The sequence below is a fragment of the Lissotriton helveticus genome, chromosome 1_2 (assembly GCF_964261635.1).
Source record: "Lissotriton helveticus chromosome 1_2, aLisHel1.1, whole genome shotgun sequence".
In the NCBI taxonomy this organism is placed as follows: domain Eukaryota; kingdom Metazoa; phylum Chordata; class Amphibia; order Caudata; family Salamandridae; genus Lissotriton; species Lissotriton helveticus.
Genome location: NC_136058.1, coordinates 12,076,660 through 12,101,870, shown reverse-complemented (window position 1 = coordinate 12,101,870; position 25,211 = coordinate 12,076,660). Strand labels below are relative to the sequence as shown.

Here is a 25,211-nt window from a genome sequence, read left to right as displayed (position 1 = left end):
GGGCGTGGCAGGCGGTGGGACAGACATGTTTGGAGCAGTGAGGGGTGGCGAAGCCTGGTTGCCTCGTGGCTGCCGTGATGTCAAGCTTGGCTTCTCTCACCATTTTCATGTTTCTTATTACGGACTTATTTCTTAGCGTTTCTTATTTCTAGCGAAATCATGTGTTTTATCGTGAGCTATTTCTAACGTTTTCTTATTTGTAGCGAAATCAAAAACTCATCAGTGGCCTACTGATTTTGCTTTCTTATTTCTTTCTTCCCTTTTTTTCCTAGCGTGTTTCATGCTAAAGTTTCTGTTAACAGGATACGGTTATTACTTCGTTATTGTTGCATATGTCCTTTTTATTAGGGGTGCCCTCTGGTCGAGCCAGATGACCTACCTCTAATAAATGGTCCGGGTGGAACTAGTTTACCAATCAGTGGGGAGTAGATAGGCCCGGGAGATTACAACGGGGGACAAAGGTCCGCATTACCTACCCTTCACTACTTGTAAAGATTAGACAGAATATTTCTTTTCTACGTTATTTGCAAACAGAGGATACCTTAAAAGAACTATTCCTTGAACAATAAATGTCCAGACAATCAATCAATCAATGGGGAGAAAAACAGGCATGACGGATTACAACGGGGACAAAAATCTGCATTACCTATCCTTCACTATCTGCAAAGGGGGGCAGAATATTTCTATTCTTCCCTGTTTGTAGACAGAGAATATCTCAAAGAGCAATAATCGATAAAAATCGATAACAAACAATCAGTGGGGAGAAAAATAGGCATGACGGATTACAATGGGGGACAAACGTCTGTATTACCTATCCTTAACTATTTGCAAAGAGAGAGAAACGTTCCTATTTATCGCTGTTTGCAAATAGAAAATGTCTCAAAGGGAACCAATACTTCAAGTACAATCAATCAATCAATCAGATGGATAAAGCCATCCTACCAATCGGACGTAAAGACGTCCTACTTAACCTTACCCGGACCGGACCGTGTGGGCAATTCTTCGCCTTCCCTTTTCCAGCGCCCAATCGTTCTCTTTCTCCATGTTTTTACCGCAGCATTCCTGTGGGATTCCAGTCAGGACAGTAGGTCACTTGAGAGAGGTCCGTTCAGAATCGGTGAAGTTCATTCAATCGGCAGCCGGACGAGGGCCCTCTCAAGGCAGGTATACTCCAATCGTTTAGATGTTCACCCCATCGTCTGGACCTCTCTTACCGGACCTTATGTCGCTGATGGACCCCGCGTTGGGACGCCAATTGTGGAAAAGTCAGCCCATAACGCACCTGATGCCCAGGCTGCTGGCGCAGGACGCCTCTTAGTTCGCATCTTGAACAATTACCAAATAAAGAGACGGGCGCTGGAAGCAGGAAAACAAGAACAGAGTTTTATTTCTCATGAGGAGAGCCTGTCATTTCGGACACTCGCATAGTGTCTTCAGGAGGTGCTCTCTCCTCCCACACCCCAGTTTCTCTGAGGCTTCGTCTTTTATACACATGTTTATGATGCACAAACATTCCTTATTACAATAAAGACACTTTGAAGTAGGAAAAAACATGCTTGGAATCCCAGCTTCAGGCCTATTCCCATACCAGTCGCTCAGATGTCATCCTCCCCTCCTGAATGTAACAAGAGATTGTGATCTCTCAGCCGGACATTCCTACAGGACACGAGGGCAGGAGGGGATGATCAGATCAAAGGTTGGGCAGGCGATAAGATCGGGCACTTCGGCTGGTGTACCACGGTTTTGTTATGCTGGGCAGGAAAAGGGGGGGGTGTACATTCACGAGGCTTGGTCTTAGGACTTGGGACCGGGTCGAGAGGCCAAGTGCAGCCGGGGGGGGGTCGTCAGCTGAGGGGAAGGGTGTTCTCGGGAGGAAATGGGGGTGTGGGTCAAGCAGGAGGGTTACTTCTAGAGCAGGGTCACGCAGAGGGAGAGGGTCTTGTGGCCGATGCATGAGCAGTGCGCGCGGGGAGGGGTGCCGGGAACAAACGGGCAGAGAGGCCATGGTGCCTAAAATGGCTGTTGTGTACGTGTGTGCATGGGTCTATGCTGGCGGGATAATACAGTCAGGGTTTAGCGATATCCGTTCTGCTTGCAACAAGGGGTACAGTGAACACAAATGAACGCCGCTTATGTGCATATACATTGCCATTTTCAACAAACTGATAGTGTGGCGTAGGCGTGAACCCAAGAATTGTTGATTGTGCAGAGCCCCAAAGTCTTGCCTGCAACCATAGCATATGGCCCTCACATCGTGGGGAGCTTGGCACGCATAAGCATCTTGTTTTGGGTGAGTGGATTTACCAGTTGCGGGACCCAAAGTGTCAACTGCATGCTCATTGCATGTGGTGTCTGATGCACAGCTTGCGACCCTCGGAGGTGGGGGTGCAACCGTAGTAGTGCCTCGTTCTACCTTGTGAGACATTGTGAACTTGCACTTGTGTATGTACTCAGAATTGTCTGGTGTGACCAATCGTGACGTTCACCAGACATTGTGCCTCATTTCCAGGGAGGTGCATAATTTGCAACACTTTATTGTGTGTGTGGGACCAGATTCATTTGGTGTGGACAATCTGGTCATGCACCAGAATGTGTGCCTCATATCCAGAGAGGTACAGAATTTGCAATTCTTCATGTGTGACTGGAGTTGTCTGTTACGGCCAATCTCGACATGCACCTGACATTGTGCCTCATTTCCAGGGAAGTACAGAATTTGCAACTCTTCATGTGGGACCAGAACGGTTGACTTTGTGCCCAGATTGCCTGGGTGCGACTCTGATCATTGTGTACCTTACGTGGTGCCTCCTTCTTTTGAGAGGCACCCCTGCTTCATTCTTCATTCATCCACTGTTCCTCTATTTGGCCCTCAGCGCGGCAGACCAAGTGCCGTCTCCTCAACTGTCCTTTCCCGATGACACCCAGTTGCCAGGTAGTATTGCCCGTCTCTGGCCTTGGTGGTGAGGGTGACTAACTGGGCTTGAGGAACGCTTCTAAGAACCATCGGAAGTGGGTCCCGGATGACCCCCCTGTGCTTCACAGAACTGAACTGAGCTGGTGATGGGTGGCCCCTGGGGACCACTTGGGTGTGACTGACTGTTGCTCCGGCGTCCTGTGGGTAAACTCCTTAATTGGCCGCCAAATCCCATTTTTCGACTGCCTCCTAATTGACCTGGTTGTTTACCCTCACCTGCTTCCCTGGGACCCTGATTCAGAGTGACTTTGGCCATGTGCGGCCTAGTGCCCGAGGAAGTGACTCCAATTCGTGGGTGTAGGATAGTCAGGTTGAGTTGAAGGGTAGAGGAAGGCTCGGGCCACAGGATTTGCAGTGTATAATCCATTGACCTGCTGGGTATCAGTTGTACTGCATTAGGGTGCTGAGTGTGTATGTGTGCGAGTGCATTCTGTACAGACTTGCTTGATATCTGTTGCACCGTGTATCGGTGCAAAGTGAGTGAGTGAGTGTGTTTCAGAGTGACAGTGGGGAACCACCATGATTCATGACTCTGTATGGTGGTTTGCCCTATAAGTTGATTTATTTTTTATAAACGTATTAACTTTGATATTGGTTATTTCCTGCGCGGCCTTGTTTCTCGGTGCTGCTAAAAAGTGGTATAATTCTCTGTATGTACATATTTGTGATAACGCTGTGACCAGGGGTGCCCACTCAAACTGCGTGGGATTGAATTCAATGAACTGCTAGTGTTGGCCCAGGGTGTACAATATGTTGCACTGCATAAAGGTGCTGGGGGAATATGTAGAATAGGATCTTTCCAGGTGTCATTGTTGCTATTGTCAGTTTAGTACGGTTGGGCCTAGTACTGCTAGTAATATTTCAAAGTGTGATTTATGCCCAGAGATACATGACATTCGTTCATGTTAATTAATATGTGTGTTCCATATAAACTTTATTCACATTCATCCCGAGTGGTCTCTTTTGTGATGCATGGTGTATTTATTGTGATTGCTATGTCAATGCTATACACATTGCCTCTGTGGTAAGCCTGATTGCTTAGTGCCAAGCTACTCAAGGGTGAGCGCAGGTTATAAAGTGAGTGTAATCACCCGCCCCTGACGGGAGTGGACTCTGCCTGGCTGGGGCCCTGCCTCAGCCAGCCAGAATGTGCCAGTTCCAACAGTGACACTGTGCTATTATGCCTTCCTTCAATCCCATCCTTAATGCAGAATAAAACACCACTGTTTGTAACTTTTTGATATTGCTGGCAGTGCCCTCCCGACCATCTCGCAATGGTTCTCATTGCATCAGGCACAGAGACATTTTTTCACCAGTACTGCTTATCTTTTTACAATTCTTATGATGGGCTACAACCCGCCTCACGTGAAGCACCTCATTTGAGATTCAAAATGCTCTCCTTGAGCTTTAGGCTCGGATGCATTTCATTAGAAAAAACCCGAAATGTTTTCCCAGAAACATGTGAGGGGCTGCACTGCTGATGCCCTGCTGATGTTTGTGTTTCTTATGCAATAATCACTGTTGTTTCTTTGGCACTGAAAATTTTCTTTTCAACTTCTTTGAACTAAACTTGCTATGTTGATTACTTGCATAAGCCTAACTTTTGCCAAGATCTGATTGATATTCTGGTCCAAACCAGAACTAAAAGATCTCATCTTCTATTAAAAAGGGTACTTAATTAACTATTGATTTGTGCTCAATTATTCAGGACCAGCAATGATCAGTGTTGATGGGACAGATATTTCTCCACTGCCTTAGCCCAAATCAAAGGAAAGCTATTGCAGTCAGCCACTTATTATCTCCTTCCAAACAGGGCGCAGCAGATTTATCTTGAAAGGCTCCAGATGAAAATGAAAGCTACATTAACCTAAATATTTTTTAATTTGAGGAAAACAGCCACGATTTCCAGTTCAAACAGAAATATATGGCGCTATGTTTCACATTCCATAGTTTGTCATTTATCTAAAAAAAGTATTCACTACATTTTGCTGGTCTTTCTTTTCTTTCATTTTTAAACTGTAGACGAAAATATAGCTTAGTCAGTGCAGCTACCATCTACAGTGGAGAACAGGCAGCAGAGAGGTAGCATGGAAAAGCAGACATATATTCATCACCCGGTGACACCTGGAATATAATTTAAAATTTAGAATCTGCAAATTGCTAGTCAGGATTACATCAGTAAATCAACCAAAAAGCATTATTAAAGAAGGTGGCAACTTCGGCACTATGATTAGATATTGCCTAATGGTCATTCGAGTAGAATTTTATGATGGAGTGTCATGTGCTGTGAAGGACGGCAATAAATATTCCCCATTTGCTCATTTGCATGCACAAGATTTGTTAGAGTTTGTGTGGGAAATTGTGACTTTTAGTGTGAGAAACAGCTTGCAGAATGACTCAGCTTCCGAGAAGGGGAAACTTAATTCATCTCCTGCAGCAGTTTTTTAGGATGTTGCTTTAATAAACCAACCTTGTTATTTTCTTTACTGGAACAGAAAATCCAACCTTTTTTTGCATGAATGGGTATCATGTCAGGCATAGGGGTATGACCTCCTTCCTGGTCATTTGACAGACACTGTTTCCAGCCTTGAAATGTTGCGTGAAGTCCTTTTTCATTCTGGATTTTGAAGTCTTGTCTTCTCACTTCCAATAACCTAATTAAACTAACACCTAAAATTAATTATTTGTAGGTGAAAAGTTCCGAACTGGAGACAGTGTCCGCAAGGGCCTGGATTAAAGTGGGCACTCTAGTCGGGCAGTTGTATTAGCCAATCTGTATTCATTAAAGAAGTCTTCCCACATCACAAGTAACTGTGATGTCTAGATCTAAATTAAACTCATGTGGCTTCTCGTGTTTACGTTGCTACAAAACACGAGAAAGATAAATTAATGTAGTTTTAAGTCAAACTTCTTTCAGTGCTAGAAAAAGTTCAAGGTACCAATGAAAAGAAGATAAGTAAACCATTCCAGCATTAATGCATTAATGCATCAGACGCTAACTGAGATGTGCCATTCCCACAGCTGACATTTTAGGTGTCAAAATCACGAAAAGTCACGACTCAACAAGCGACACCTCTGAAAAACCAAGGGCCATATTATCAAGAAAGGGCGATACATTATCGCCGCTTTTATCGGCAGGAAACTGCTGCTAAAGCGGCGATAATGGGCTTGATAATATGCCCTTAGGAATTCCCATAGCAGCCTAGGTTCTGGTGTGAACATGGGGTTCTATGGGAATTCACAAGGGCATATTATCAAGCCCATTATAACCGCTTTATCAGCAGTTTCCTGCCGATAAAAGAGGCGATAATATAACGCCCTTTCTTGATAATATGGCCCCAAATCATTACCCTAAAAGTGGCCCTACTTTTTATTGCTCTCCAATTTATTTCAGCCTTATACCAAAACACCTTCGTCACCACTAGCGTTTGACTTCCTGTTCTAGCAATGTGCAACACTGCCCCTCAACCTCTCTACCAACATACAGTCTTCTGCTGGTCTATGCAATTTCTCACCATCCAAATCCATGAGCAGGGCTCTTTTGTCCAGCCTAGCCTATGGGTGATTTTCTAAATCTGAATTCATATCCTTGTTAATGCTGGAAATTAGACAGTCATGACGCAGAAAGCTACTTCAAAAAAATGCTTTGATTAATAGGAAATACGCTTTATTTGCTCTATGCGATTTTCACGTGCTATATTTTTCATTAAAAGCATTTTACAAATATGCTATATAGAGATAGGACGTGCAGTGTGTACCTCCCTACACGAAACATAAAAAAATAGCCCGTTGTAACAAAGAATCACCCTGCCAAAAGGGCTTGCTATAAATAACATGCTGTGAATTGTGATATGACTGAAAGTCCACGCTTCATTCGAGCCAGTCAATCAATCAATCATTGTTTATATAGCTAGACTACTCACCCTTGAGGTTCCCAAGGCACTGGGGGTGGGGAGCAGGGGTTGCGGGTGTGGGGAACTGCCACTTATTTTTGGGGACGGACCTCCACTTATTTTTCTGTATCCGTACTGTTACTGAGTGCAAGAGAGAGAAAAATACACAGTTCAGAAACACGGAGGAAGAGAAAAATGGCAAAACCATCACAAACAGAAAGCAAGAACCATCAAGAGCAAGAAAAAGATACAGGGGGGTCTGATAGTGGATTAAAGACTGCAGGCCTTGGTATTTGGGGCGCCGATGTTTAATTGCACTGGCTTTTGAGCAGATATGTATGCACTCTTTCTTCCATGAATCAAGCCCTACTGAAACGAGTACTGTGGAAAAATTACATTAAAAAAAATAAATTATACCATCAGATGCTAAAATGAATGGCATTTAAACCATAAAGAATACATTCTTCTGTGATACCTTTACCGTCCCACTTGTCCTAAAAAGAGTTGCAATTTTATTTTAGTCATGTACATTCATCAAAGCTTGTTCCCTGCAATGATGCAAGGTTTCTTACTAGTGTTGTGTTGCTAGAAAGAATATATAAAGAATGTATATAAAGAATATATAACCAAGAAGAGAGGTGTACAGTTGTAACGATTGTAAAGATTGAGGCAGAATGAGAGTGCAATGAGCTAAAATCAGTCCCACAAAGCACAGACTAAAAGGAAAATTCTGAAAGAGCAGAATTTAAAAGCCAAATACATTGTAGAGGATGTAACTGTATGGCCAGAGCTGCCAACTTTGGAACCGGGAGCCTAGTTGGAGGCTCGGCGTCGGCTCAATATCCTGTGATTCTGGGCAAAATACTTAATGTTTCTATGCCTAAAATTAAAAAAATATATATATTTTTTTAAGATGGGACCTTATGTGATATAACTGGTACTCATAGAAAGTGCTCCAATACCTTCAGGTCGAATTTGCGCTATTAAAAATGTAAAAATTTAAATTGTAGAAACGTCAGAGAGGAACTTCATATGAAGGAGGATGACTTAGGACAATGACTAAGCATGTGGTCATTTTAAGGGGTAAAGCTTTATGGTATATTATCCATGTGTCAATGTCGTCGATCGTAAGTGGCAGGGTAACCTTTCACATGTTCAGTGGGAATGCACATATGTGGCTCAGTTAGAGAAATTTCCATTTACAGATCATTTCAAACGGAATGCTGCTTGATTTAGGCCTGCAGACTACACAAATGTCTTACATTGTAGCTTCTCATGGCCTATTTTGGCAAGTTTTCATTTAATGCATGTGTAACTTTGTTGTCCTCCTTTAAACACATAGGGGCATATTATCAAGGGGAGCAATAGGGAATTATTGCCGCTTTAGCGGCAAGCGTCGATAATTCCATCGCCCTATTAGCAAGCTGTCGCTAACAGCAGTTAGCGACAGTTTGTAGGCGATAGCGAGCGGTTTGGGGCCCGCTTTGCATGTCAGCGATATTTATCGCTAATGACATGCAAAGTGGGCATACCCTACCTGTTAGCGACTGAAAGCAGTCGCTAACATAGCTATCGCCTATTACCAACACAGGCGAGCGATGGGAATATTTGCACTAAGGGCCTCATTATGATTGCGGTGAATCCGCATACTCCGGGCCGGCGGAGGCCACCGCCGGCCCGGAGTATGCGGATTCACCGCCGCAGCCACATAGAACACCCACCGCCAGATTAGGATGGCGGTGGGATTGCGGTTGGACCAGCGGCGGTCACATCGTAATTTGCACAGAGGGACCGCCGCTGCCCCTGCGGACGGTCCCTCCTACTCTATGGTGGCGGACGGACTCAGGTCCATCCGCCATCATAATCGGCCCCTTAGCGCGAATATCTCCAAAAACTAACACCTGCTCAGACCAGTTCTTAGCCATTATATCCGATGGGAGGTGGATATAATGGCTAAGACCATGTTAGCGATAATGCGTGAATATCGCTGTTTTCTCAGCGATATTCACGTATTTTGCCGCTATCGCCAGGAATTTTATCGCTTTTGAGATAAACTTTGCTAATAGCACGTTATCTCAGCGAAAAAATCAGGTGATGCGCGGCGATAAAAAAAGTAGCCGCTAAACCTATTTAGCGATAAATATCGCTATTTGTTGGTAATATGCCCCATAGCTTGCAGTTGTGATTTATTCGTAGACTCTTTCATTTGCTCTTTGAACTGCTGCATGTGGTTGATTAGCAAATCAGACAGGAGATGAGCCTTCAGAGCAGTTTTTGTTTGGTATCATTTCTTTAGCCTCTGGTAATTTTAGCAGCTTGTTGTTCGTACCACGATATTTCAATAATGATAAATATTTTTTAAAACACAGTTTTCGATCACTAAGAAGTAGAATGCATGCCTTGGCTTTCTCTTATGACATCAGAGTTATAGTTTATGTGATGTTACTCTCACGACCACTATCATTTTGGGAAAATTGCATACTAGTCTAAAAAAGTAGTGTGGGGAAAAATATTTCTGTTCTTAAAAGATCTTTAGGTGGGTTCTGTAGCTCTTTTCCAGACCCTTTTCTTTTCTCTATATACATGCTCACCTAGCAACGTTCACTCGTTACTCACATAAAGAACTGCCTCACCTGTTGAATTCGCAGTTTCAAAATCATTGGCAAAGGAAGGGTATTTTACAGTGGAACTCCAATGACTGAGCTGCGGGCAATGCATGCACTCACTTTCCCCAGGGGATGCCTGCTCTTCTACCCCCAACCCCACTTCCCGTCAAAGGAAAGTCGACCAAAAATACCTGTATATACATACTCTTTGGTATGTCTATTGTGGATGTTCTGTTGCTCTATTTATCCACCCACAACATCTATTTACTGTTGACAGATCGGAAGGTACTGAGAGCCCAAGAAATCGTGTTTTGATTTATTGTTACATTGACCGGGCTTTAATTAAAGCATAGTGCAGAGTACCTGACTCATTCCAAGGCCGATGAAAACAAAGATGGCGATCATGGGCAGTGACCAAACACTGTTGCCCTAAAATTTGCAGTTACATATTATTCCTTTCAGTGATTGTGATGTACTTTGTTCAAGTAGCATCAGCAGAAGCTAGATGACCCTTTAATTAGAGCTTTTGGCTCTTTTGGGTCAACTTGATGATTGTCAACCTTGCAAGCCATCTCAGGTTCATAAGGAGGATATCCCGCTGCAGACAAGTCAGAAAAATCTATCTGGGTAGCAACCGGGTGCAAGGGTTTTGCGCTGGTGCAGATGTGGTGGATTTTCAAGGGAAGGGTAATGGAAAAATGGAGAGAGAGGTGGCCTTTGAAAGCAGGGGAGACTGTGGGTGGATGCAAACACCTTTTGCTTGAACTGAGATGACCTTTTGTACACCACTATTTTGTTTAACTCATGCCTGATTAAGGGTTGTGGGATGACTTGGAAAAGTTAAACAAGTTAAAGGTTACAAGATCCGTGCCTATTCTGTTGGGGTTCGAAGCAGTAGAGATGGAGGCTTAGCAGGAGAATATTGAAGTCGTTTAGCTTGATTTGTATTTGTGAGTTTAAAGGATTGTAGGAAAAGTGAAAGATGCCAGTCAGGGTGATTGAGAAGGAGATTCTGACGTTGCTGTCGGATTGAACCTAGATCTTAGGGTGAGTGAGGGAAGGTAGCCTTATTTGCACACCACTGAAGTGACGTAGTAAATGAGGGCAAAGAGGCACAGATTTAGAGGTCAACATCAAAAGACAAGTTGTTATTTAAGAAATTAGATCGTGGGAGCATTGCCAATCTAGGAAAGACAAAAGTGTCAAGCTTAAATGGGCAAATCAAGAACATGGAAAGTTCATGAGAAACTTTACCAGGATGGTATGTTAGCTAGAAGACAACTAAATCAATGACAATTTGTGATATTGGTAAATGAGGGCAATTTGAAAAGGATGGGGTTTAGTAGGGCTAGACTAATTTGAAGTTGAAGGAACATTGGGACCAAGATCATGAGAGTGAGAGCCTGTGGGCCAATGAGGCTATGGTGGTGGGGTGTGTAGCTGATTTATGTAACAGTATACCATAATAGTATAGTTATTTTGTAAGTTAAAGCCGTAAAGTGTTATGGTAGGCATCTTTAGTGAGTACTGCACCACATCTTCTAAATGTGTGTCTGAAAACAAGAAGAAAATGCCACCATCTCATTTTTCTCTACCCCACCATTTCACTAGAGGGTGTAGGGAAGTTGTGATAGATGTCCTCGTTTTGCTCTCGATAGCGCATGCAGTCCAGTTACTTTCAAGCCAGTAAGCCCCAAACCCCTTAATACATTTAAACGGTAATCTTTCTTTTATTAAAATATGCTAACCTGTGCCTGTCAATTGCTACTGGTATTTTTGTGAGTACCCTGCATATTCAAGGGGAATAATCCATTTTAAACAATACTTTCAGATGTGTTACAGAAGGGGCAGTAGCAATAGGCCAAACTCTGGAAATAAAGTTTTATGTTGTCATTTAGTCGAAAATTAAAAATACTGTTCTTCACAAATACGCAAGTAATCTTTAGAATAATTACTACTACGTAATTACGAGAGTATGGAAACTATTACTGTGTACTGCATTATTTTCTCTGAAACACCAAAAAGTAAATACTGCCCGTATTTTATAGCTGAAAGCTCTCTGCACCAGATGTACCTCAATTTGACGCTTATAAACATGTTTTGTTTCATTTTTCAGCAAACGTTTGTGACAATGAATTGCAGCGGTGCCAGAACGGGGGCATATGCCACAGAAACATGAGGTGCGAATGTCCCGCGGCCTACACCGGCATTTTGTGCGAGAAGTTGAAGTGTGAGAAGGAGTCTGGTGGCTGCGGCTCCCGCAATGGCCAGGGGGCGGCGTCACGGAGCTGGGGACTCACGCCGACTGTGCTGCTGGGAGCCATAGTGCTCGCCCACGTCTAAGCTCCGACGCGCTGGATGGCATCGAGTTCAGACTGCTTACATGAATGTGCCACCTGAAAACCAACCAAGAGCAAGCAAGCGTTTGCATCGAAAACAAAAACAGAAAAAAAGAAGGCCGAACTGAACTAAGCCATATTTATCAATTTGTGGACTGCATTGCGAGTCAAGACTGTTAATTTGTGGCTCAAGGCAGAAAATGCTGAATTCTATTACAATAAAAAAAATAACAACGCCAGCTGCAGGAGCTTACAGTGGAATGAAAGGCTTTGACAGCGCCGAGCAAAACAAAACCAGAAAGGACACACACAAACTTCCGCTACTCCGATGGGGTGCGCTACCGTACCTCTGCCCAGTCTGTGGACCAACCAAATAAAGGGATTCTTTGCTGTCAGTGCATTGTGGGTATAAGGAAAAGCTGCCATATTGGCCTGCTTCAGTCCCTGAGCCCCTCTCAACCTGTGCTTTAGTGAACGTTGCTCTGTAACCTTTGTTGGTTGGACAATTTATCTGTCTGATGTTAGTGATGCACTTGTGTAACAGCCCCAAAACAAGTCAAGCCAGTCATACCCTTGTATATACATGCAGCACTACGTCAATAACAGGCTGGTGTTACCGTACAAGAGTGGCTATAGAAAAATAAAGTGTATTTATCCTTTTGTATTCAAATGAAGTTATTTTTCTTGAAATACTGTTCAGATGTAGATTTTTTTGTATTATTGCCAATTTGTGTTACCAGACAATCTGTTATTGTATTTAATTATGATTCAAGGAGAACAGAGTTACTTTTTATTTTTTCCTTTTAATTCATTTTTGTTCTGTTGTGCAGAGATTTCTCTGTATGGGCAGCGTGCTGGCATCAAAGAATATCCGTTTACATATATAACAAGTGTAATAAAATTCCACCAAAGGTCATTACTAAATGTTTTCTCGTTGCTTTAACACTGAAAGGTTTAAAATAATAAAATTTCCCGTATAAACAGTATCAGGAATATGTACTGCACTTTGTTATAACAATTAAAAGCAAAGCCTAATTTATTTCAAATTTCTTTTGTTAATCTTTTGTCTTGATCGAAATGAATGTTTCTTTAAGCTTATTTGAGCTGCTGTGTCAGAACCCTCAAATTGTACAAATCATGGTTACATCATAGGCGTGATTACAATACATAGACACTGAAGACATACAAGATGTTCAAGAAGCTCCCATCATCATTGTAATGTTGGTAGGGCTGAAATGATCATGCAAGATGTAAAGATAGCAGTGGATAGGCTGGGAGATGTTTTCAGGGTTGAATAGGTTTGGAGATGCGTTCAGGAATGGAATAGCTCATACACGCTCTGTTCATCCTGCTCGGAAAGCCCAGCTTTGAGAGTGGCACATGCATGAAGCCAATAGCTAACTCAATGGTGCTGAGTAATTATTGACCAGTTTTCTCTTTTTGCTTCACTATAAAGAAATATTAATCTTCAATGTTTCTCTTTTATTGAGTCTGACTATCTTTTAGATGCATTTCAAACTGGGTTCTCCCTTTACTTAAAACAGAAGAGGCCCAATTAGCAGTTAGTGTGATACCCAGAAGCCTCTTAGTAAAGGAAGCAGACTAGGGCAGCTCTACCCTTTAAGTCTCAAGTGCAGCTTTTGATACTTTTTCTCACAATACTCTTTGTGCAAGACCCAACTCTATCAGAGTCCACAATCAGTCTCTGAATGGTTTGTATACTTTTTTTTTAGTGAAGTTCACTTAATCGGTATTCTGGAGCCTGTATTGTTCCAAGGCAAATTCTTTAGTCTATGGGGCCTTGCAGGGATCTTCTTTGAGCCAAACACTTTTTAATGTTTATTTATCTCACCTCGCTGACCTCATTTGCACCTGTGAAGCTGCATTGATGTAGCATGTGGTCGATGTGGAAATCGTTTGTTTTTGCTAATGGATCTAATACCACTGCTCAGAACTTTTAGGCTTGCCTGGTAGCAGTAGCAGGGTGGATGCAAAATCAAGCTAAATGGGGATAAACTACAGCAAGGGAATGACCATGTCTGTTACTGTATACTTTACAAAGCAAATCAATGCTATTAGGTCTTCACATTTCTTTTATTTTCCTCTGTTGCTTTGACACCTTCCTCTTTTTCTAAAAGACTCATGGCATATCGTGGTCTTAGCAAATTTTCTATCCTTCATTCACTACTGTAATTCTCTTTATCATTGACTCCCAAGGAAATCCATTGAATGCGTCCAATGAATTCAGAACCTCACTGATGAGGTCTTATTTACAAGCCCCTTGCTCTACTAGTGCATCACTTTTAACATGGGGAAAAGTGATGTACCAACGGCGCAAGAGGCTCATAAATAGTCCCATAGTGTTTTATTAAGTCTGCCGCCTAACAGCCGTATTTCTGCCCAACATTAAAATTGGCAATGGCTCCTGGTAAAATAGCATGTATGTTTAAATCTCTATGCTTCTGTCACAGAGCCTACTAAAAAAGGGCACACATTAGTTCAAACAAGACTGGCTTGTTGTGCCCTGTGATTGCCTTTATGTTCCTATGAAGCGCTGCTGTTATTGCTTCCACACATACAGAACTCCTGACAGGATGGGATGGGATGGCTTTTACTTATCTCCCTCCAAAGTTGTTGAATCTTCTGCTGATCACACATCACACTACCAGCTGAGTAGAGCTTCTAAAAAATTTGCAAGAGTCTGTAGACCTACCCCTTTTGCTAGATGTCTGTGCCAGTAGCTACTTAGAGCCATGATGCCCTAATTTGGCAACTGTTAGCACTTTACAAATAGCATATTATCATCATCATCATCAAAAGAGTTGCTGCTACTGAAAAATATAATTCCTGGCAATTGCCCCAGATGCTAAAATACTGGAATATTTCATGACTTTCTTTTCAGAACTACTTGCAAATCTTGTGAATTTTTTTAAACAACTTCATTTAGCATTTTGATAAACACATCATGCCACACATTAAAGCATCATCATAAAGGTCAGAGAATTTATTTCAAATTTCTTTTGTTAATCTTTTGTCTTGATCGAAATGAATGTTTCTTTAAGCTTATTTGAGCTGCTGTGTCAAGAACCCTCAAATTGTACAAATCATGGTTACATCATAGGCGTGATTACAATACATAGACACTGAAGACATACAAGATGTTCAAGAAGCTCCCATCATCATTGTAATGTTGGTAGGGCTGAAATGATCATGCAAGATGTAAAGATAGCAGTGGATAGGCTGGGAGATGTTTTCAGGGTTGAATAGGTTTGGAGATGCGTTCAGGAATGGAATAGCTCATACACGCTCTGTTCATCCTGCTCGGAAAGCCCAGCTTTGAGAGTGGCACATGCATGAAGCCAATAGCTAACTCAATGGTGCTGAGTAATTATTGACCAGTTTTCTCTTTTTCCTTCACTATAAAGAGATATTAATCTTCAATGTTTCTCTTTTATTGAGTCTGACTATCTTTTAGATGCATTTCAAACTGGGTTCTCCCTTTACTTAAAACAGAAGAGGCCCAATTAGCAGTTAGTGTGATACCCAGAAGCCTCTTAGTAAAGGAAGCAGACTAGGGCAGCTCTACCCTTTAAGTCTCAAGTGCAGCTTTTGATACTTTTTCTCACAATACTCTTTGTGCAAGACCCAACTCTATCAGAGTCCACAATCAGTCTCTGAATGGTTTGTATACTTTTTTTTAGTGAAGTTCACTTAATCGGTATTCTGGAGCCTGTATTGTTCCAAGGCAAATTCTTTAGTCTATGGGGCCTTGCAGGGATCTTCTTTGAGCCAAACACTTTTTAATGTTTATTTATCTCACCTCGCTGACCTCATTTGCACCTGTGAAGCTGCATTGATGTAGCATGTGGTCGATATGGAAATCGTTTGTTTTTGCTAATGGATCTAATACCACTGCTCAGAACTTTTAGGCTTGCCTGGTAGCAGTAGCAGGGTGGATGCAAAATCAAGCTAAATGGGGATAAACTACAGCAAGGGAATGGCCATGTCTGTTACTGTATACTTTACAAAGCAAATCAATGCTATTAGGTCTTCACATTTCTTTTATTTTCCTCTGTTGCTTTGACACCTTCCTCTTTTTCTAAAAGACTCATGGCATATCGTGGTCTTAGCAAATTTTCTATCCTTCATTCACTACTGTAATTCTCTTTATCATTGACTCCCAAGGAAATCCATTGAATGCGTCCAATTAATTCAGAACCTCGCTGATGAGGTCTTATTTACAAGCCCCTTGCTCTACTAGTGCATCACTTTTAACATGGGGAAAAGTGATGTACCAACGTCGCAAGAGGCTCATAAATAGTCCCATAGTGTTTTATTAAGTCTGCCGCCTAACAGCCGTATTTCTGCCCAACATTAAAATTGGCAATGGCTCCTGGTAAAATAGCATGTATGTTTAAATCTCTATGCTTCTGTCACAGAGCCTACTAAAAAAGGGCACACATTAGTTCAAACAAGACTGGCTTGTTGTGCCCTGTGATTGCCTTTATGTTCCTATGAAGCGCTGCTGTTATTGCTTCCACACATACAGAACTCCTGACAGGATGGGATGGGATGGCTTTTACTTATCTCCCTCCAAAGTTGTTGAATCTTCTGCTGATCACACATCACACTACCAGCTGAGTAGAGCTTCTAAAAAATTTGCAAGAGTCTGTAGACCTACCCCTTTTGCTAGATGTCTGTGCCAGTAGCTACTTAGAGCCATGATGCCCTAATTTGGCAACTGTTAGCACTTTACAAATAGCATATTATCATCATCATCATCAAAAGAGTTGCTGCTACTGAAAAATATAATTCCTGGCAATTGCCCCAGATGCTAAAATACTGGAATATTTCATGACTTTCTTTTCAGAACTACTTGCAAATCTTGTGAATTTTTTTAAACAACTTCATTTAGCATTTTGATAAACACATCATGCCACACATTAAAGCATCATCGTAAAGGTCAGAGAAGACAAGATACAGGAGGATTCAACACACACCACTTCCCCAAATTGTACAAGATGGTTAAACAATTTTCTTTTCCATTGTAAGCGGGTTTCTTTGATGGGGTAGGATTGAGCATGTAGCTTTATAGCCCCAATATTTATTAGAACCTGACATTTGAAAGGTATAATGATTCTAAGAGTGTCTCCTCTCTTTGCATGACTAGGTGAGCCGAGGGTCGCCCAGCTCAGTTTAGTGCTTATACTATCCTGTATGTGTCGCACCTGTTCAAGGCATATTTCTCCCTCAAGTTCTAATTAGATCTCAGATCACCATCATCATAGAAATCCCTCAACTTGGAGGATCACCATCATCCCAGCAGAAGGAGCCACGCCGACTCGTACCCAGCTGGAAATCCAGATTCGGCACGAGAGGAGTGAGAGGAAAAGGATAAGACAGGAATTGTCGCAGACCACCTGCCACTAATCTAGTAGTTTAGATGTCAGTGGGAGAGGTGGCGGGTCTAGAACGCTTGTTGTAATAGGAGCCATAGGAGGCCATCCAAGGCAGTCTGGAAAAGGCCTGTTAGACCTGAACCCAAAGTTTGTTCTCAAGGTCATGATTCCAATCTAATGAGGGTGTAAGTTGTGCTACATTAATGTAAATACACATATTTGAGAACCCCAGGCTGCCCTCTGCTGTAGGTCGAGATAGGGTCGCTCATAACACTGTGTTTCTGTGTTTGTGTCGATTTGGGTATGATAAGGGGGAGGGTCAACTTGTAGCTATTTTGCCAATATATTAAAAATATTGTGATGTAGAATGAATGCTTTAGCCATTTCATAAAAAGAGAAACTTAAGTTTGAAGAGTGGACCTTTTGTGGAAGGAAGGCAAGTTTGAGCACCTCAGACCCTATATCTCAGCTCTCAAAAGAGTGATTAAGTATGTGCTTAAGGGAATTATCATATTGATGGCTCCTTGGTTGCTCGCAAGTGTTTACACATCAAAGAAGGTCTCAGAAGTTGGTTCCAGAGCACCCGAAAATTAAGGTGCAGTACATCATGGTAATAAGATATCACTCTTGTGGGTCTCTAGTTGGCACAGGTAGGTACTTGTGGGGCTAATGTGTAGTCAGTATCTCCCTCACAGTGACCATATGCATCTCCAAGCCAGATTAAACTAAAGAACCAGCCACTTGAAGTACTAGAAAAAGAAAACAGTGACTAGAAGTTCACCTAATAAATGTGAACCTTACAACTTTGCCCTATGTTTTGTCAAACTATGATGAGGTACAGTAATCACATTTCTGATAAGCATAAAAGGCAGAAAAACAATATTGGCAGCAACTTCAAACTCAATGTATCTTTCAGGAAGTTACACATAAGTACATCAGACTGGTAAGGCTCATAATAACATGCAGAGCAACTTGATGCTACCTCAAAGTGTAAAAAAAGCTGAGAGGAGCATATGGGAGTGGGAGTAGATAGGGGCATGAACCTCAACATTAAGCTACATGAAAGTCCAAGGATGAATCGTGCAAGAGTAGTCAATGGAGAAGTGAGACCAAAAAAACAAAGAAAGCTACTAAACAATGTTCTGACAGACCTGAAAACCAGGAAGGAGTGGCAGTAGTTAAGCAGAAGTAAGTTAACAAAACTGGTAAGCAGCACTCCCCATGACCATCTTAAGAAGACAAAGGATTCTAGAAAGCACAGAGCCAAGAAAGCAAGACCCATGGTCTGACAAATACCAGAGGAAATCTAATAGAAGCCTATAGCACAAAAAGCAAAATAAATAAAATAATATTTATATGAATGGGCACAAAATCAAAGCAGAATTTTTTTAATGAAACCAATTTAAAGCAGTAAACATACAATAATTCATAAACTTTATTCGGATAAACATTGTATCCATAAAAGTACAGCATGATAAAAAATGTAAGTGACAAAAGTAGAGTAACAATAAATATGAATAAAAATATACAGTTTATAAGACACAATATCACAAGTTTCAGATTGTGAATAAAATGGAAACCCCAATCCATCCAACAATTATAAGCTTATCCATACATGACTAAAAACTCAAGGGTTGAGCATTGCCTTACGTGCCCGAGTAGCAATTTTCAGAAATGTACTTATATGAAAAATCAGCTCTTCATCGGTCAAGGCAAGCACACTTCAATATGCAGAATCCAAGCTAATGAGCCTGCTCCTATTAAAAAAGGGTAAAGAAGCCCCTTAATATATTTCATGTAATATTTGCAGAAAAACTAAAAGTGTAGTTGTATGGCCGCTCACACCATCACATGGACAGGGTACTGAATCGAGTTTCGGGTGGTAACCAAGGGGAACACACAATGCAAATTTTACTGTCCCTGCTCACAAGTGGAATAGAAGGCTCCTTTCCCAGTATCTCATAGGTAAAGTAAGATAGTTTGGTAGGGGTTAGCAGTGCCGCTCAAGAGACATATAACTGGGAACAAAGGATTTATTCGATTCCAGCACAATTCTTTCTGTGCTATAAGACAAATAAAGGGTGCTTCTGAGTTCTTTCTTATGCAGAGTTTCGGCTTTACTGGAATTTAAGAAGATGCAGCCTTTATTGACACTGCATAAACTCTGATACACTCCAGATAGCCAAGGAATATCTATCCCCTTCTCACACTTCAAACAATCAGTAATAATGTTTCTAGTTTGAGTCGCTGCCTGATTCTTCCAGACCGATAACCAGAAAAGGGCTGGTCGGGCACGTATAAAATCAGTTATATAATTAAAATGTAATTCTTTGTGGAAAATGTATTGTGGAGTGGAGATTGGGATACCCAGCAGTTTCCTACAGAACCTATTTTCTTCCTGCTGAATGCAGGAACTATTTACAGTACCCCAAATCTCGGCTCCATAAGTGGCCACTGGAACACATTGTAGTTTAACATTTTTTAAAATAGCTAAAATGCACCTGTATTCTTTGGGCGGGTAAAACTAAATATAGAATTGATGGTCTTTGAGATCTTGCTCCTGGAATGGGTGAGATGCTCAGTCCAGCAGCCGTTCACAGCAAAAACCACCCCAAGGTAGGGGAATTTACAGGTGCTTAACAATTTTTGACTGCCAACAACAATGGAGCTAAGCTGGAATTTCGGAGGGCCACAGGAAATTAAAAATGATTTATTAAAATTAACACTTGATCCAAACTATCCATGTATTTAACAAAGGACTGTACTAGAATGCGCAGAGAATTTGGGGTGCAGCATATAAGACCCGCATCATCTGCATATAGAAGTACAGGAGGGGGTTAGCCAATATTCATAGGAACGTCTTGGGTTCTGCATACTAATGATTTATTCAATCCATTATTATAGATGATAAAAAGAAGGGGGGCCAAGACACACCCCTGCCTGACCCCCCTTCCAACCATAATGGGTTCTGAAACCTCTCAACTTCTGCCAATCCTCACTAGTGCCTGGAGATCTTTATGAAAATATGCCAGAAAATTGACCAGAGGCTCATCCAGTCCATAGGCCAACAGGATAGCCCACAGCTTTGACCTATTAACTAAGTCAAACGCTGAGGACAAATCCATAAAGGCCAGATAGACTGGGGAGTTCCGTGCGATGGTACATTTCCCAATTACAAGGCTAAGGTTGAGACATTGTTCATTAGTCCTAACCTTGCTGCGAAAGCCTAGCTGGCAGGGCTCTAAAATACTACATTCCTCTGACCATTCCAGGATCTTATTATATAAAACTCTGCCCAATATTTTGAGGGTGTTATCGATCAATGAAATAGGCCTATAATTAATAGGCTGCAACCGATCCCCCTTTTTAAATATTGGGACAATAATATACCTAGCCCAGGTATCAGGTAACGGAGCATACATTAAATTATTAAAAACGTTTAGAAGGAGCAGGGCCCAAAAGTCTGGTTTCCATTTAATAAGATCTATTGGTAGTCCATCAGGGCCATACAACATGTTGCAAAATGAGAGCTATTCGAAGCAGCAGCCTCAAATAAAATTATTAGAAGTACAGACAAAACAAGACAAAATGACTAAACCCTGATATGAAAATACAAAATCAGAGGAGAGATTGCACTGTATCTGAACATGCATACTAGCATTATCACTTCCATCCCTGAACTCTGAATGAATTTAGGTGCATGCACCAGCATAGAGAATTATATATTACTCATTTTATAATCAAGAAATCTGAACCATCACAGTACCATATCAAACGAGGTCCTCATGCATTTATTAGTGTAGTCAAACAAATAACAAATCTCTGAATCCTCTAAACACTGTAACACAGACACTGCAACAGAACCTTCTAATGTGACCAGGAAGCAATCACTGCTTGCAATATGAACAGTTCAGCCACACTCATAATCAAAGATCATAGGCACATCAAGCCTCAATTCCAGATCCCTATGCTTTCAAACATAGGCCTGAAAAGACACTCATGGTGAACTATCATCTGCTGATCAAGAGCAGGTACCACAGGAACACTAGAGATGAATTAGACAAGTTGTATACATTAGGATGTAATTGACATCTCAACATCCCCAATTGTATCACTTGGCAGAAAATCAAACCAAGTTAACTGAAACTACAACCTGAGACCTGTGCATACTCCTTTCATGGATCAAATTTTAACTTCTTAGCATGAAAAATGTTCCAACACCAGCAGCAATAGAAAGCAAATTCAAACCATCACTACAACCAACCAAAATGAAACCCAGGATTCCTTCCCTAACACATTCAAGAATGAGCCTTGTGGTGTCCTAAGTTCAAATATAGTTACAACTCTAGATGTCTCAACAAAGCTGCAGCTGAATCTTCACATAGGTGGGGGCCGTGAGGAGATAATTTTCGACACGTGGAGCAGGTTGTCGCTGGAACTTCGTGTTGGCAGTAGATATTGGTGGTTGGTGATTGGCACGAAGATCTGGCCGGTGAGTTGTTTTTTGCAAAATAAATGACTCAGTTTGAGAGAGAGACGAGGTGAGGCATCAACGTAATCGTGCTTCACCTCGCAAGCAGAAGGAGAGATATTTGCTTAATCACGAGCATGGACAAATACGGGGAAAGTACAATATTGGGCTAATAGAGTAATCCCTGAAGGCTATTTCTAATCACCAACAGACCTGCCTGAGCCCTGCTGCTGTCCTCTGTTGTAGTGAGCCCTGATCACAACAGGTTACCTCCAGCTCCTGGACCCTTGCAAGCACCAAATTATACTCCTCCGCTTCAAATCTGGGCTACATGTGAAAATCCAGACATTTGGGGCTCTTCGCTACTGCGAGCGAGCTCTCCCATCAGTTGCAGTTATGATAATGACCAGATCTTCATGCCAAACACCGACCACCAATATCTACTGCCAACATGAAGTTCCAGCGACAACCTGCTCCACGTGTCGACAATTATCTCCTCATGGCCCCCCCCTAGACGTATCTTTGAAGGCTGGGAATAAAAAGGCGAACAAACCTGTAATTCGTGGTAGATGAAGACCCCTGCATAAGACTGTAATAAACCTATGTAAAGGAAACGGTCAAAAAGACATTTCCAGTACTAAAATATATAGATTAAGAATAGTCACGCAGTATGAGTAATTTATAAGCGATACCTACGCTAATTTATAAGTAATAAAAAACATAATAGAAGTAAACAGTTATAAATATAAAGAAAACAACAGAATGATATACTTATCTTGTTGTGAGCAGCTAACAAAAGAGGAAGATAGACCTGTGCACTGGATGGTTATACTTTTTTACGAACATTCTATATATTTTTGATGTATTAATGTTCTTTATAGGGCTGCATGTTGGGGCAGCAAAAAAAAGTATATGCATAATGGTGACCTCCGGTCTTGTGATGAAATCAGTCGACTGTTCAAAACAATAAGATAAAGCCAAGCCTCTCAAGGTCACTACATAAGATGCTATATCTTCATCCATTCTTTGTGCTCTTGAAAAGAACTTATGATGTTCGAACACCAAATTAGTCTTAGGAGTGAATTGAATATCTAACCTTCACATTGCCATATCAAAGACATTACTGGGTTGTCCATTACATATCCTCAAAGACACTTCTGGTGATTCTTGATGTATTCTCCCTCCCTCAATACCTAAGTAGTAAAGAAAAATGGCTTGATGTCTAAGAGGTCCATAGAGATCACCTCCAATGGCTAACATATAAGTAATGAAAAGTTTTTTTCCATTGATTCCATGGTATAGGTGGATCTCCAGCTAAAGATAGGAATGATGGATGCAACACCATACTCTGATCATCCATGTTCCTGCAAAAGAACTTATCACAACAAACTAAAATACGCATTTAAAATAATAATCTAAAACAAAAAATTAACATAACAAACTACCATAACAATTTTAAATAATTACTGATCCCATATATTTGTTGGGAACTATTTGAGATAAAAAAATCTTACACTAGGGACCCAATTCCAATCTTGCTTGGAAACCCTTCCCAACAAAATGGATCGGGAATGCCTTACGACCGACACATAGGCGCGCTGTCCGACAGGCGGAGTACGATGCAATGCCTGTCAAATACAAACGACTCGCACAGAACACAATGCGAACGACAGACTCATACGGAAATCACTCTGCCCGAGTGAATCATCCGTAAAAAAAGCCCGATGCGACCAACTCATTCGCGAATGCTGCAACATAGCTTAGTGTGAATGGGACAGACTCGGACCACCCGCTAATACATGAACAAGCAATCTTTGCGGTCAACGGAAAGTTTCTGTTATGCTCAACAAAATACAATAGAAACAGACAGAAAAGGTCCAAACAAGCAATGGCAATGTCAATAAAAAAAAGAAGCTACACCCACAACTCCACCTATATAAAGGGGCATAATCCTTACCTTGATCCTTTGCAGCTTCAACAGTCCTGCCAACAGATACCACTACTACACTGCACTGATACATACAATCACAAATCATCCACCTCACAATCTGTACACTACTAGGACTTGTCAACTGCTACACTCACAAACTCACACCTTTACTCATACTCACTCACCCTCACATTCACACTCACCCACACATCCATCTCCACCACCACCCATCACCATGCCAACAAAGAAGATTCCAAAGTTCACAGACAGTGAGTTGGAAGTCATGGTAGTTGACATTCTCAGAGTAGAGCCACAGTTTTTGGGAACTTGGTCCAGCAGACCCCCCTGTCCCAGAGAAACAAGATGTGGGAGAGGATTGTCAACAAGGTAAATGCTCAAGCACCGTGCCTGCGCACAATGGAGGATATCAGGAACAGGTACTATGATGTGCGAAGGAGGGTCAAGAAGCTCATTGGCAAAGAACATTTGCTGAGCCAGCGGACTGGCGGAGGCACTCCTGCAACACCTGTTCACTTCACTTCCTGGGAAGAGAAGGTGCGGGCCATCATTCCACCGGATGGCATCTATGGAATATCAGGAGTACCAGAGCCTGGTGAGTACCTACTCAAATAGCCAATATTGACAGCACACACACAGCCACAGACATCACTGTCAAGGATACAGTGATACAAATCTCTGTTAGCAAAGCCATAACAAGATTAAGCAAATGAGCCTGTAATGTGTATGCCAGTTTGACATACAAAATACCTGCACTCTCAGAGAAATATGTAACTATTTAATGACATGTACCAACTTACAAAAAAACAGAGCAAGGCTTTGTGCTTAAAACAGCAGCCACCACTGTTAGCCATCTTGCCAGCACTGTTTCACTCACTCAGAGGGAAGCTGAGTCACAGGAAGAAAAGATTGGTTTGCTGGGAAGGTGGGCGTAGCTTATAGCATGATGGGAGTCGTAGTCACTTCTAACAATCATTCTCCCACATGGCCCATCAAGACACCTTGTACTATGCCCATCTCACAGGGAGTGGAAAAGTGCTGCCAAGATGGCTGACTCTGGGCTCTGGTGTGGGGAGCACAAGTCCCTTTTGGGAGTTGTGCCCAAACAAACACCAGACCATCATTGTCAGTCATCTTGCCATCACTGTTTCACTCACTCACAGGGAAGCTGAGTCACAGGGAGGAAAGTTGTGTTTGCTGGGAAGGTGGGTGTAGCTAAAAGTATGATGGCAGTTGTAGTCACATCTAACAATCCTCCTCCCACATGGCCCATTAAGCCCACCTTGAACTATGCCCATCTCACAGGGAGTGGAATAGTACTACCAAGATGGCTGACACTGGGCTCTGGTGTGGGGAGCACAAGGCCCTGTTGGGAGTTGTGCTCAAACACCAGGCATCACTGTCAGACATCTTAAATGTAAGGTTGACTCACTGTCATGGAAGCATGGTTCATGGTGGCCAATTTGGTCCGGGTGGAAGGAGTAGTGCTGGCTCTGACTACATCTGCCAGCTGGCCCTGTCCCACCCACACCCCTCCGACCAACACCAAACACCACACCTGGGGCTATGTTGTCCCTGAGAGGG

At 42.0% G+C, this 25,211-nt stretch overlaps 1 protein-coding gene across 4 annotated transcripts in view; it reads left to right on the top strand.

The window, feature by feature from the left end:
* Positions 1 to 12,855, top strand: part of NTNG1 (netrin G1) — a 909,002-nt gene extending 896,147 nt beyond the window's left edge. For 3 of the 4 annotated variants that reach the window (XM_078673406.1, XM_078673404.1, XM_078673405.1), the window contains one exon: positions 11,587 to 12,855. In XM_078673406.1, coding sequence (XP_078529532.1) covers positions 11,587 to 11,813 — 227 coding nt within the window. In that variant the 3' untranslated portion in view covers positions 11,814 to 12,855. The remainder of the gene's footprint in view (positions 1 to 11,586) is intronic. The other variant, XM_078673403.1, reaches the window with a different exon arrangement.
* Positions 12,856 to 25,211: the final 12,356 nt, after the last annotated feature.